Source organism: Zalophus californianus, chromosome 6, assembly GCF_009762305.2.
Source record: "Zalophus californianus isolate mZalCal1 chromosome 6, mZalCal1.pri.v2, whole genome shotgun sequence".
Taxonomy (NCBI): Eukaryota; Metazoa; Chordata; class Mammalia; order Carnivora; family Otariidae; genus Zalophus; species Zalophus californianus.
This window is the reverse complement of record NC_045600.1, coordinates 144415686-144430487: the sequence shown is the minus strand read 5'-3', so window position 1 is coordinate 144430487 and position 14802 is coordinate 144415686. Positions and strand designations below refer to the sequence as shown.

The following is a 14802-nucleotide window of genomic DNA, read 5'->3' as shown; positions in this document are numbered from 1 at the left end:
AATGAAGCACTGCGAGATCTTGAATGGCAGGCGCGTCAGTCCCGGGCGCTTATCGGGGAGGACTGAGCCCCCGTGTGCTGAAACAGACGTCCCCGGCACGGTGGTCCAAGCGGTGCGCACATGGGATGGATGACGGGTGCGGACATCTCGGAAGGGGCTCTGCCATCCAGATGAGCTGTCTGGCTTGCCTGTGATTTGTGGCCACCCGGGATGGAGGACGTTTTGGAAAGGACAGCCTAGTGGTTCAGAGGCGCTGGCCACAAGAGTCCCTGGACACAGCCCACTGGCAGGCGCCTGCTGGAGAGGGGGGCGTTGTGGTCCTGTTTCAGGGCTGCGGGTTCGTGTCTCCGTCCTGAAGGCGGGACCGATTCTGTGACTGCGACACCAGAAGAAGCCCCTAGACGTTGGAACAAACCAGGTCGTTCAGATCCGCGACCAGCTCCTGCCTGTGGATGGCCTTCCTCCTGCCCAGCTGGCCCACAGAGCTACGGAATTTGGCCGGGCTGGGGGCGACCTGGAGGGACTGGTCATTGCCGCCGTTTTGCTGGTCGCTGCTGGACGCCGCCGACACGGAATCGGATTCGGTGAGGGAGGGCTCAACCTTGGGCTTGCCTCTGAGCTTTGGGGGATGCTGTGCAGACTGGAAATTCCGGGAGCGTGGCTTTTTGTGCCCACACACCGGCCTGTCGAGTGGAGCCTCAAAGCCATCATCCCAGGACTTGAAATGCATCCTTCTCTGGTGCTCGGGAACCAGGGTCTGACTTTCTGACCTGTCGCCGACATAAAGATGAGGAGCCCCTTGGAGGCCTCTCAGGGACTGGGGGTGGAGAGACCATTGAACCAACTCTCTCCTCGGGGCATTCTCCTCTTCTTCGCTCAGCTGTGGAGAGTGCCCCTGCTGGGGGGCCCAGGACACACCTTGTCGCCTGGTCCCGGGGCACATCTCCACCATGTGCCCTAAGGCATCCATCCTGAAATGTCTCTCTGGCCAGAAAGTGGGATGGGGTTTTTGGCGAGAGTCTCGTTCATTAATGATGTAGTATCTGGGGGCGCAGGCCCTGGGACCACGCGGCACCACGACCGAGAGCCCCGGTCCACGAAGAGGGGGGTCGATCTGCTGAAAGTCTCTTCGGAAAAGAGGTTCTGAGTGAACAACTTCAGCGTGCTTCATCCGCATCCTGGGGGAGCAGGACCTGTTCTCGTGCTGGTCACCTGCGCTCGTGCTCCGACCACGCAGACACCTGTAAGACAGGTGGTGAGGCCCCCCAAGCCCTCGGTGCCGGCCGAGCCCGTGCCTTGGGAGCGCGGCGAGCGGGGGCAGCGGCACCCTTGGCCTGTTCGCTGACCCATGTCCCAGACTGTTAACGCGTGTTCTGCGGGTGGCCGCATGGGAGCGTTTGGGGAACGCGGCTACACAGATGTCTTTACTCCTGGGATTCTCAGAGCCCTTCATGGAATGATGGAATGACGTGCACAGTGACTCTCCACGGAGGGGGTAGGACGTAGGGGGTTTGCTAATATATTTCATGAGGGAGCCCCCTTTCATCCAGGAGCACATAGTGGGACTAACATTTGTGGAGTGCCTGTTAGGAGCGCTGCCCCTCACTGTCTCGGCGAGGCACCTAGCTGTCCGGCTGCTCGGGCCGCCCACCCAATGGAACGGAGTCCCTCCTCCTTGTCAAGGCCCCACAGATACACGAAGACAACCCTCCTATAGCAAGATTTCCAGTCCTCTGTTAACCTAGCCATTGTCTTTAAGGAAAAAAGCCAAAACCCCAACATACCGTAACCCCTGTATTTTAGCCGTGTGGCATTCACTGTGTCACATTCAGATCCGATACAGTTTTCTATGTGAGTTTGGGTCAGTGCATCTTCCGGAAGCCCCACCTCCATGAAGGAGACCCAGGGTTCAGATCCGATACAGTTTTCTATGTGAGTTTGGGTCAGTGCATCTTCCGGAAGCCCCACCTCCATGAAGGAGACCCAGGGTTCAGATCCGATACAGTTTTCTATGTGAGTTTGGGTCAGTGCATCTTCCGGAAGCCCCACCTCCATGAAGGAGACCCAGGGTTCAGATCCGATACAGTTTTCTATATGAGTTTGGGTCAGTGCATCTTCCGGAAGCCCCACCTCCATGAAGGAGACCCAGGGTTCGACCCATGTCGTCTGCGCAAGTAAAGCCGAGACAACTGACCCCGTGTAATACAGAGCGATCTTGTCACTAACTTGGCCAGCCTAGAGCTAAAATATAAAAGATCTTGCCAATACTATGGCCTCTGTGAAGTTAAAAAATAATAAAGAAACAATTATAAAAGGCATTTCCCCCCCTTGGGCTATAGAAATACATACCCTAGGTTGGCAGGAACGTTTGCTTAGAGGTTATCTGGCAGAAGGCCCAGGAGGAAGAATGTCCCGTCGGACACACTTTGTCTCATAGCCACTGGCCCCGGGGCCTTCTGGCAGAATTGGAATCGGATGGCCCCGGCCCCCTGAAACCACTGAGACCCTCAGATCCCTAAGGGCTTCTTATCCTGTACTTTATGGTCCTGAGCCCTCCCTGGCAGGTGTCACGGCCAGGGAGGCGGGTTTCCTGCTGTGCTGCGGGTCAGCTCACCTGTTAGCGTCCTGCTCCAGCCTGGATTGGGAGGTGCCAGGAAGAGGTGAGCTGGGGCTGCCGAGGCCTGGCTGGGGACTCGGGGGCGTGCGTTGGGCGGCGGTCTCCCCCCTGCCTCTCTTGCTGCTGGATGAGTCCAAACTGACCACGGTGCCATTGCTCTGGGGCGCCACCGAGTGAGCCGAGGACAGCCGGCTGCTGAGGTCACTGTCCTTTGGCAGCCTCATGCTGCTTTCCTCTTGGGTTTGGATTCGGGCTGCAGGGGGAGGGTAGGATGTGAGGAGGGCGTGACGCATGCAGGCTGATGGAGCAGCAAGCGTGTGCTGACTTCCAGCTGCTGGGTCTGCAAACAAGTGTATGTGCTCGCAGATACACCCCTCCCTCGGGCAATACCGTGGTCCCTCAGGGGCTCCAAGGGGCAGCTGAGTTTCCCTCGAGCTATCCCTGCCCACTTGCCTCCCTTCCGGCCACACCAGCCTTCTGCTTTCTGTTTTCCTTCTTTCTGTAAGGAGGCTCTGTCCTCTTCCCTCAGGGAGCCTGGGTGGGAGCAAGTTTGTCCAGGTGCTGCTGGAGAATTGGGATAGAGCAGGTGTGCCCGCTGTGTGGGTGGCTGGGTGTGCCCATCTGGCCTTGCCCTGCGTGCGGGAGGGGGACAGAGGGGCATGCCCTCGGGCGGCTGGACCCTGGGGTGGAGACTCGGGGAGGGGTCTTGCCAGGAAGAAATGGCCACTGGGAAAGACACAAGAGTGAACAAGACAAAGACATTCTCAGGGGTTTTCTCCAGATTTCTGGGTTTCTTTTCCTCCCCTACCTCAAAACTTCCTTCTGCTTTCAGACATGTTTTGGTGTTATTCACAGGCCTGGGTATGATGTAAAAATTGTAAACTTAAGCCAAGATTTATAACCCTAGATTTTATTTCATTGTGCCTAGTTAACTGTGAAAACCACAGTTTATCATTGGTGGTATACCATAAACTGCTGTGTTTTTAAATGTGTCACTGACCGAGACACCTGGCCTTTCTGTTTCTACTCACCTTCTACCATTTGGGCAACCTTCTTTTTATCTTCAGATCTGGCCTAAAATACAAATGATAAGCATATGTTTGTTTTGGATATAGCAGGAAGAAATAATAATACTAATCTTGGGTGGAGAGTGGGGGGAGATTTATGTGTCATACGTCATGTCCCTACACCTGTTGTCACTTGGGGACAGCATACTCGGGACTCAGACCTGTTACTTGAATGAATAATGCTGACACCCAAGAGCTGAAGTTTTACCTAGCAAGTTTTATTTTTAGACCATGTTTAGACTCTACCGATATGGTTAACCTGAAACACAAAAGAGAAAGTATAGATTGACAACAGGGGAAATGTATGTTTCCCCAAAAATGCCCTTTGCAGCTCCAAATTCATTTCTTATTCGATTGCTTCTGGAACTGTTTCTTTACATGAATTGATATTCATGGAGTATGCTTTCAAAAACTGAAAAAGGCAGATATTTCTTGCACAGAGTTCTGGGACTGGGGTGGGGCAAGGGACACACCCACTCCCAGCTTTGTGGGGCAGTGTCACCATGAGCCTGAGGGCCGGTGCCTCCCTTGCCTCCCCCTGTCCTGGCCTGGTGTGGGGTCGGGGGGGGGCGGGCGGCGCGGTGTGCAGAGACTGGACCTGTCGGCCTCCCTCTGACCGTTCTGAGAGCGAAGTCCCAGACGGTAGAGAGGATAGTGACGACCAGAGTCTAAAAGTCATGGAAAAGTTGTGTCTTTGGGTCCAAGCAGAGCGGGTGGGCTCAGATGTCCAGGTTGACACAGGCTGGGGCAGCCACGAGAGGGCGCCAAAGTGCTCAGGGCATCAGCAAGGCCCCTGGGAGAGGAAAAGCCGGAGTCTGTTAGTTTCTGGGCAGATGGCAGCTGTCCCTGGGTGTTCTTAGAAATAACTCTGCAGAGCCTGGGGGAGGCGTGGCCTTACGCCCCCGGGGTGGCCAAGACTCATCGTGATTTGGAAACAGGACCTCACCCGTATTCCCTTGCTGGCCAGACCTGGCGTGTGGCTGACACACATGACAAGGCAAAGACGATCTGATACTTGCATTTTGGATCTGCATTCGGAGCTGCTGGTTGCTGAGCTTTAAGGACCTTGCGATGCTCTGAAGGTAATAGATGAGCATGCTGGAACAGAGCATGGGCCATGAGTGAGCCCCACCCGGGGTCTGGGCTCAGGGCACCTTCCCTGCCAGGCTGGTGGGCAGGCACCAGAGGTCCCCAGGTTCCATGTGGGGGAACCACCCCACCCCCACCCTCAAGGAGGAAGGTGTGAGTGAAGGCTCAAGCTGGCCAGCATCAGGAGGGGGCTGCTTTCCTTCTTCCTCTTGGTTTTCCCAGCGACCTCCTCTGACCTGGACTTCTGCAGAGTCGTAAGGATAAGGAAGGGGTGGGGACGGGAGGGGCGTTTTACAGTGTATCATGCTATGAGTGCTGGACCCGCGCGCCGCTCTGTTTCCTCTAAATCAAAAACAAGCAGAAGCTACCCAGCTGCATTGTGAGGCCCCTTTCTGAGATTATTTCAACTTCTGTCCAATGGGACAATGGTAATGACGTGCAGCCCCATTGTTGTGGCCCCAGCGATTGCCCAAATGCGGCTGAGGAATCAGGACCCCCGGACTTCCCCGGCTCCTGTGTGATTCAGTCCCTGCCCGGATCATCAGGCTCTGTACGTGACTTTGCAATGAAGTCATCGATTTTCTATAATTATTGGAAAGCAGCGCTCCTCTGTTGGCCAAGCTGGCTGGGAGGTCGTGCATGCTACTCACAAAAGCAGAAGCACGGCAGGCAGGATGACCACAGGGCTGCTGACGTAGCCCACCACGGAGCCAAACCACGCGGGGAAGTCCTTCTCGATCGTTTCCGAAACGATGTCATACATTTTCTCCTGTCCACTGCGAGAAAAGACGTAACTCCAGATGGGATCGCTCTGAGCAGAAGGATGTGGCAAAGCCATCAAGAAACAGCTATAAGGCTAGAGGTCCTGTCCTCAAAGTCAGTTACAGAGGTACGGCAAACACCCCGATCTGAGGGATACGTAACACTCCTAAGAAGATTTTATAGGAACTAACTGATTGATATTAGATTTGAAGGGGGCGTCAGTGACCACAGTGTGTGTGTGTGTGTGTGTGTGTGTGTGTGTGTGTGTTTAATAATGTATACAAACCTGGCCTCTAAATGTCGTATATGGTTTTGAAACTGACCTAAAGCAAATGCTAGGTAGAGATGTCTAGAAATCGCTACCATGATGCGGATAGATAAATAACGTAGAATCAGAAGTGATGTGGCTTATCTGACCAGACAGATTTCTCTGTAGCACAGGAGCTAAGCCCCTGCCCATGTTGCTTTTAACTGAGTTGTCTGTATCTTTTCGAGATGAGCACAGAGGGGAGCCTCTCTGAGGGCAGCCTGCTGTCAAGAAAAGAGCACTGGTCTTGGATTCACCAGCTGTGGTTCGAGCTCTTTCTCTGCTGCTGACCTGTTCTATCAGTCAGGAAGGGAATTCGTTTCCATGCAGGGGCCCTTCCCCTAGAGCCGTTAGTCACTCCAGGCAGAGCAGACAGAACAAAGTAACTTACCTGAACGGCCCGCAATTTAGAGACGGCTTGTACCGAACAATAGCAAAAATGGTTGGCAGCATGCACAGGAAGAGCATGAACAGGAGCATCGCCAGGTAGAAGTTGTTGGATCTGCAAAGAAACCGCATGCCACGTGGTGAGTTCCTTCTGTGGCCGGCTGCTGCTGATGCATGTGCCCAGAGAACCAATACCAAAACCATACGTCTGACCCATTATGAACAGAAAAGTCTTCCTCCCGCTGTTACCTAGGAAAGGGTCTGTCATAGGGTTGCTGGCAGCTTTAGCAAACTGGAAATCGGTGCCCAAAGGGACTTCATAGATGGTCCAGCCCCGGCTGTTCATCTACTAAACATTTGCTGAGTACCTGTCCACCTCAAACCAAGAGAGTGGCAAACCCTTGGTCATCCCCATAGAAGCTTGACTCACTGAAAAATCTTAGAACGTTTGCTCCATCCACCTTGCTCCCTACCTGATGGATCCCCCCTCCTGTTCCCAGCCTCGAACTTGTCTCCTATGTCTAAGGATGGTTAGGCTCCTCTCTCACTTGGATGTGGTTTTTGCCCAACCTCTTATCCTCTCTGCTTTCTGGCTGCTCAGGGTGATTGTTCTGCTTGATTAAGCCCTGGGCCCTGAGCTCTACGCTGGTATCAGGGAACTTGGCTGCCCAGGTGTCCCCAGAAATGGCTCCGAATTATTGGGTGTGCCAGGCCCTGCACACAGCTCTGGGAAGAGGATGAGTGGTCAATCTAGAGATGGTCAGCTGGCGCTCTTTGTCTCTCTGTATGTCTCTCTCTCTCTCTTTAGTGAAATAGACTGGACTAGAAGAGAATAGAAAATATCAGAGCACATACAAGGTAGTAAGCAGGTGAACGTTAATTGTTAATTTGTGAAACCTTCTCTATGTCCTATATATAGGTATATATGTGAATGAATATAATGAATATGCACACATACTATATATGGGGGGTGCCTATATTTATATTCATTTATATATGTGTGTATATATATGCATATAAATATATATATGCGTGCACATATAAAATATATAAAAACATATACATATGTACAAATGTATGCCTGTACACGTGTCCTGGTCACCAGATAAAATATAAATACATTGTCATGTAAGCATTTCATGGTCAAAAGTTTGAAAGCCACTGATACAAACCCACAGAAATAACTATTATGTCAAAATAAAACAATGGGGCTCTGATCGGTGTGTTCAAAGTGTGCTATGAATTCACCAAAATGGCTAAAATGAAAACACAAGCGCCCTGCGAGCTGACCGCAGCACCCCGAGTGTATCCCCAACAAAGACACCGAGGAGCCTGCCCAAGGCAACATTATCCTTTCTAGCCAACAGCTGGGAACGACCCATGTGCCTACCAGCAGGAGTGTGGATAAAGACATTGGGGTGTTTTCCTCCATGAGCTGAGTCTCCCCAGCACAAAACTGAGGGAGGAAAGCCTGAGACTGAAGAGCCCAGAGTGTGTGCACCTCCATTTAAGTAAAGGAAGGAACTGGGAACCATTAATGCCCTCAGAAGTTGGTAGCAAGTGGAATTGAGTACAAGGGGTGGGGGCCTCTGGGCGTTTTTCTTGTTCCGTGTCTTGATCTGGGTGCTGGTTACATGTGTTCGGTTTGTGAACATCCATCAGAATGGACATTTATGCCTTGTGCATTTTCTAAATGGTTATTAAACCAGTAAAAAGTTAAAAAAAAAAAGAGGGGTAATGATTCAATCCGAGGGCGGGGCGTTGGAAGTGGTTTCAGGGACGAGATAAAATGGGGGGCCAGACAAGAGCTTGAGAGGCAGGCCGCTGGAGAGCCCCGTGCTGGGGGTCGCCCTGCGAGTGAAGAGGGTGCAGATGGCGGACGTTCTCTGTGTGGGGCAGACTTGCTTCTCACTGACCTGGAGGCTCGGAACACTTGCTGGTGAGGCACGTTGCAGGTCAGCACAGCCCAGCTCCTCAGGTACATGAGCCCAATCAGTTTGAGGACGTTGAATGCGGGGAGGCATGGGGAGAAGAAAGCCCCCATCCTGGAGCCATGGAGGAAAGCTGGTTAGCATCCCGGCCTCCTCCCGCCCATCGCGAGTCTGAGACTTTGGGGTTTCTACCCTATGCCTGAGGACCTAGAGAAGCCGCAGAGAGGTCTATGGACCCAGCCCTCCAGCCGGGGTCCCCTTGTACAGCACCCCATGTGCACCTGCGTACCCTGAGCTCATCTCTCCCTCTGCTCTTGGCGAGGGGTGACTACGGCCGACCCCACTGTCTGAAGGTTTGCGTTACGCCACTCTGCTTTTATGACAGACTGACCTTAGTATCTGTTTTCACTAATAGAAAGAAATCCGAAAAGGATCTTTGCTTTTACAAAACGGTACAGTAGGCCCCCCTTCTCTACAGGGGTTCATTCCAAGACCCTGGGTGGGTGCCCAGAACAGCAGATAGAGCTGAACCCTATAGAGACTGTTTTTCCCTGTATGTAGTACACACCTATGATAAAGTTGAGTGTATAAATTAGGCGCCATGGGAGATTAACAACTCACAATAAAATAGAACAATATGATAATGATATACTGTAATAAAAGGTATACGAATGTGGCTTCTCCCTCTCAAAGTATCTCATGGATCATACTCACCTTTCCTCTTGTGATGATGTGAGATTAATGTAGTTATCAAAGTGCCTGATATCTAGCAAATATTAAATACATGTTATGCATTATCTTTAATACTGTATTTGTGAAAATTTTGCAAAATGGAGCGGACTCTAAGGATATAGAATTTGATTGAAGAAATATTAGTTGATGCCTCTCTATTCCCTGCCTTTTGCTGTATGACTATGAAGAGAGGTTGTGTTTTCCAAATGTATGGAGCATTCAAAAAGAGAGGTATGGAAACTTCCTTTTCTTTGCTTGCTTGTATTTTAACAAACAGCACTGCACGAGATCCCTCTGGGGGCGGAGGGATGACTCAGGGAGTTCCCTGCTGTGCACACACACACACGGACACGTCTGTGTGGATCCCATGGCCCCCTTTGGGTGCTCAGCATCTTTAGAAACAGGATTGTCTTGGCCAGGAGTTGCCGGCATGAGCAGATCGCCCATTTTGGGCCTCACGCTAGGATGGGTCTGTTGGTCTGGAGGGTGGTTCGGTGTCTCAGTGAAAATATAGAGGCACATGGGAGGGAGAGTGTGGGGCTGAAGGCAGGCCTGGTCCCGGCTGTGACACGTCACTTCTGGGTTCCCTGCTGGGGACTCAGCAGCCTCTCCTCCCAGCTTAGACCCTCCCCAGCAGCTTATTCGAATGATTCTTGTGTGTGTGTGTGTGTGTGTGTGTGTGTGTGTGTATAGGCAATGACCAGTAGTGGCCTAAACACAGACTATTTCCTTCATCGTTCCTTTCTGCAAAATGCTTGGAAAGCCATTACTACAATTATTATGCCAGCAAAATGGTTTCATTAGGAACAGTTTATGTCCTTCCTGATTCTTATGGCTGTTTATTACAGGCATGTCCCGTCCAGACCAAGTAAATCAAAATCTTATCCCAGAGGAGATGCAAGCAGAGGCAATAAGAAGCTTTGGTACCTACCAGATCATTCCTTGGTTGTAGACTAAATGTAACACGTTCTCCGCTATTTTGAATTCCCCATATTCAGGCTACAAGAGAAAATGAACTTTTGCATCCAAAAAACCCTCCATGGTTCTTTGCACAAACCAGGTCATGATAGTCACATGCAGAGGATCCTTTGCTCCCACGGACAGAGAGAGATTGCCCTAGCAACCAGTGTGAGAACGAGAAGGAGACTCAGCTCTGTGCGCCCTCCCCTGCCCCCTCCTGTGTTCCAGCCACGTCAGCAAAGGGGGAATCTAGCCATCGGAAGGTCCCCAGGGGACTCTGCATCTCACTTACAAACTTGCTTTCCAGGTCCCAACACCAGTAGTCACTTAAGTACCGGACGAAAAGTCCTCGGAAGAAGTCTATGAGCAGGATGCTGGCCACAGTGAAGAGCATGTCGATGATGGAAAGCTTCAGCATCTCCTGGAACACAAAGCGTCCCTAGTGCTGTCACGTCCTGCTCGCCACCACCCACCTCTTCCTGCCGGGCCCCCCTTCTGCCAATTCCACGGGCCCCCCGCATCTTCCTGTCCAGCACATCACAGGGGCTCAACACATATTTGTTAATTTGAAGTTGAATTTCGATGTCTGAGGCCAACTCTTCAGGAAACCAGGATGGAGCCCGAGCCACGAGAGACCACTTGGGGTCGGTGGTTCAAGTTCAGGGGGCAATACCTCGGGCTGAGAGTCTCTGCACAAGATCCCGTGTGGAAGGCAGAAGGCAGAGCCGTTCAGAACACTCCAGGGTCTGGAGCAGATGCCTGGGTTCAGGTCTTCCTTCTGCTCCTACTATCTGTGTCCTTGGGCAACTTACTTCAACTCTTGAGCCTCAGTTTCCCCATTTATGCCTATGAGGAGGATACCGGGATCCTCATGAGGACTCGGCCCTTAAAAGAGGGCCAGCAGGGGCGCCAGGGTGGCTCAGTCAGTGGAGCATCTGACTCCTGATTTCAGCTAAGGTCTTGATCTCAGGGTCCCGGGATCGAGTCCCACACTGGGCTCCACACTCAGCACAGAGTCAGCTTGGGATTCTCCCTCTCCCTCTGCCTCTGTCCCCACTTGTGCTCTCTCTCTCTCTCTCTCCCGCCCCAAAATAAATAAATCTTAAAGAAAAACAAAAACCAGGGCCAGCACATATTTCACACTGGGTGGGTCCATGTGCTGATTGTTACTCTTGATCTGAGGAAATCATAAACCTTCACTGAATCTTGCTTTCCTTTTCTGCAAAACAGAGATGATGGATGACACTCCAGCAGTAAGTGACGTCATGATGGGTGTGGAGGAGGGGCTTTATAAGGCAGAAAGGGAGCCACCTGCCCGACGTATGTCTCCCAGCACTGGTCTTGTGGACGTTGGGTGTAGACGGTGGTCTTGTTGGCCTCCGAGAGGGGCAAAGTGTAAGCTGGAACGCTGGTCTCTTCTGGGGCCCACGTGCTGTTTCTCGGGAGCCCTGTCCCCGGCCCAGGTGTGGACCATTTCTCTTCTTCAGGGGCCGTCCTGGTGGCCAAGAAGATGGTAGAATCCATCCAGTGGCTTGTGTTATTTTTGGTGGCAGCTTCCTGTGGAGGGTGGGAAGAAGGAAAAAAAGATCATCTACGTATTTGTAAATAAGCATCATAGACACCAACCAAGGATATCGCTGCATCGCTTGGGAATAATCTCTCTCTCCCTTTCTCTCTTTCTCACTATAACCCTGTCTCTCCGTCTCCATTTGTCTCACCTCTCTCCCAGGCCAGCTCCACCTCGCAGCTGGCCCTGACAATGAACACAGGGTCAGAATGGACAGTATTTATTGCTCCTTAGTGAGTGTTAGAGACCGCCCAAGGTTAACACCTGCTGTATCTTCTCACCCTCAGAAGTGTGTCAGGTCGGACTCATCATCCCTTGCTACAACTGAGGAGCTTGAAGCTCAGCCTGGCTCAAGAGGAACACTCCAGGTGGGTCTGCTAGCAGGTGGCGGGTAAGGACCCTGTCTATGTGACACCAAAACTGCTAGTCTCCACGGCCGGTTCTGCCCTGTGAGCCTTTGGAATGTGACGCTCTGGGAAACCTCCTGCTCCCCGCTACTTGCCCCTCCTGGCCGGTGGGATGCCCTCACAGGTGGGGCAGCTTTACTGTGGGCTGCAAAACGACCCTCGGATGGGAGCAGAAACCCCTGCGGAGTGGGGTGGGGGACCCAGTCTGCACTGTTCCCCACGAGTGCTCATTTTCTCCCAATTTGCTAAATGACTCCACAGCCTGCTTCCCTTCCTGGGATCACTTGCGATCGCTGTGGATAGCTTATCCTGACGGAGCTCCTGGAAGTGGGGTGGCGCCATCACAGAGAGCTGGACTCAGAAGTCCCGGGCTCTCCTCCCAGCAGGGTCACTCACTCGCCCCAAATCCCGGCCTTGGTTTCTTTACCTTGGAAATGGGGCTAATTCTCCTCTTTTTACCTCAAGATGACCACAGCTGAGTTGAGTTTTGAACATGGTGTACGGAGTGCAAGTATCAGCGGTGATGATGTCCACAGGGACGGTCCTGGCGTGCGTGTGCACGTGTGTGGGCATGTGCACATGTATGCACGTGTGCGGCCGCAGGGAGTGGGCCTCCACCCAGGACGGGCACTCACCTCGGTGCTCATGCTGTTGACTTTGTCCAGGAGCGCAATGATCAGGCTGTAAAGGTTCCCCAGGTACAGCACAAGGACCCTGAAAGCACAAGCCCCCCTCGAGAGACAAGACCGCACACGAGAGCCCACGGGCCAGACGTGCCACCAGCCAGGAGGGACTCTCATGGTCCTGCTAAGCCAGTGGCCGCCACACTTGGTTTCCTTCAGAATCGTGGGGGAGGGGGGCATTTAAAAAATACAGAATTCCAGAACCCATCCTGCTATAGTCAGGTTGGATGGGGTCTGGGGACCCCTTTCTAGCCTTCCCTGGTGAGCCCACTGCGGCCCATGCTTGGCTCGGCATTTTAGGACTGCTCGTGTCGCAGAAAGAGTGTGAGCTGAGGAAGCGGGGCTCTGAAGTGTCGTGAGTTCTGGTGTCTAACGTGGTTTTCCAGGCAGGCTCTCACAGCTCTGTGAGGCATGCATGATTATAACCCCTGCTTAAGGACAAGTAGATTGAAACATGGAGGGGAGGGGCAGGCGAGCTGCTCAGGTTCGAACAGCTTGCAAAAGGCAGAACACAATTTCGGGATCTCGGGGTCTGCTTGTGAAATGCAGGCTAAGCGGTCGGCGGCTCTGGGGGCTGCAGGCAGCTGTGAGCAGGTGGGATCTGCTGGTCAGCAATCCGAGACTTGCTGCCACCCTCCTTGGAGCCGGAAGGTTTTGGAAGCATCATGGAATTTCCCAGGACATAGCCTTGCATCTTATCAGAAACGTGTCTGGGACAGCGAGATGGGAAAGGACAGCGGCAGGTTCACCAACACCCCCCACAGACACTGATTCGCATTTAGGGGGTCAGGAAACCAATAGAGGTGGGTGAAAAAGAGAGAGCAGTTTTATCCTGAGGACAAGACTCCAAGTTGAAGCTTTGCGTGGCCCCCCGCCATTCCACAGGGGCAGGGCTGACCAACACCTGTGTGGGAGCGAGCCGAGGGCCTCGGGGGCATCGCTATGGCCGGCCCTGGCTCTCCCCATGACTCCCTGCACACCGAGCGGGGCCTGTCCCTCTCTGCATTCAGGGTCCGTAGCATAGGGCCAGACCCTCGGCGTGTGCGCAGAAGTGCTGCCTGATGAAGAACGGGAGGATTTGCTCCCCCTGTCCTGCTCTGGTGCTCACTGCGTCTTGGACAGAAGGTGACGGGGTGGCTGGTGAACTAAATGGGACTTAATGGAACTAAAATAATATGTTTTGCTCTTATTACCAGAATGAGCCCTCATTCGTCCGGGGCGCGCGTTTCTTGATACCTCTGTTTCTCTAGTTTTAAATGTGAATAACGAGACCAATCTGTGTAATAGGATTGCTGTTAGAACAAATGCAATAATAGAATTGATCCTCCCAGTATGTGCTGGGGAGGAAGGAGCTGAGGAAGACGCTTCTCCCTCGGGTCAAGATCAGTGCTGAGCAGAGTAGGAAGACCCAGGTTCCAGCCAGGGGCTGATGAGGATCTTGAGAATCTCAGCCTCGAGCCACCCAGGGCGGGGAGGTTTCCACAGACCCCTGGCTCTTTTTAGTCCTGTTTTCCTACCTTTGAAATGACAGTTGGATTTCAGGGAATGGCGAACGACAGCCTTCAGGCCACATCCTAGCCTTACCTATTTTTGTAACTAAGTTGTAAGGGACATGGCCACATGCCCTCATTGACAGATCGCCCCTGGCCACTTTCATGCTAACCCAGTCAGGCCCGCCAGCACCACTTGCTCTCCTGTCCACCCCCTGTTCTGGCACCAGCCTGTCCACTCCTCTTTCCCTACCCCCTTCTCTCCTCCTCCCCTCCCCCTTTCTCCCCTGTGGCATCCCATTTTCCTGGAGCATCCTGCTTTCCTTGAGATGCATCCAGAGGGGAAGCTCCATGCTAGGTTGGGGGGGGGGCGGTGCAGCGAAGCAAGCCTGGCTCTTGAGGGACGTGGGTTCCCAGCGTGGCGGGCACGCGAGGGCCGCCCCACGTGGCAGTTCCCACAGGGCTCTTGTACCTTGCTAGCTGGAAGCGCAGCGTGGTTCGTGGGTGGTACATCTCCAGGGCGGCGATGAGATCAAAGGCTGATGGCGCCAGCATGGTGACCAGGGAGACCACGACGCTCACCTGCCGAGAGAGTGCATGCCAGCCGTGAGTCCCGGGTTCCCTGGCCCGGCCCCGCCTACCTCACACCGGCCTCCTGGTCTACCATTCGGTCAGTGGGCGCTCCGAGGGCTGTGCGGTTCCTACATGGAAAACCTCCCCCAAATCCCTGCCAGTTGGCTGTTTCCCAGAGGCCACCGCCACTTTGTCGTGGGTTTATTCCTGTTAGGCACTGTCCTTAATCC

General features: G+C 53.0%; 1 protein-coding gene across 1 annotated transcript in view; it reads right to left on the bottom strand.

Moving 5' to 3' along the window:
* Positions 1-397: 397 nt before the first annotated feature.
* TMC3 (transmembrane channel like 3) overlaps positions 398-14802 on the bottom strand; it is a 34815-nt gene continuing 20410 nt past the window's right edge. Inside the window, exons 11-22 of the mRNA XM_027571778.2 lie at positions 14472-14581; positions 12462-12540; positions 11164-11409; positions 10145-10273; positions 9824-9891; positions 8146-8274; positions 6234-6344; positions 5424-5549; positions 4704-4782; positions 3649-3691; positions 2615-2870; positions 398-1241 (exon numbers count right to left, since the gene is read on the bottom strand). Of these exons, the coding sequence (XP_027427579.2) occupies positions 398-1241; positions 2615-2870; positions 3649-3691; positions 4704-4782; positions 5424-5549; positions 6234-6344; positions 8146-8274; positions 9824-9891; positions 10145-10273; positions 11164-11409; positions 12462-12540; positions 14472-14581 (2220 nt within the window). The remainder of the gene's footprint in view (positions 1242-2614; positions 2871-3648; positions 3692-4703; positions 4783-5423; positions 5550-6233; positions 6345-8145; positions 8275-9823; positions 9892-10144; positions 10274-11163; positions 11410-12461; positions 12541-14471; positions 14582-14802) is intronic.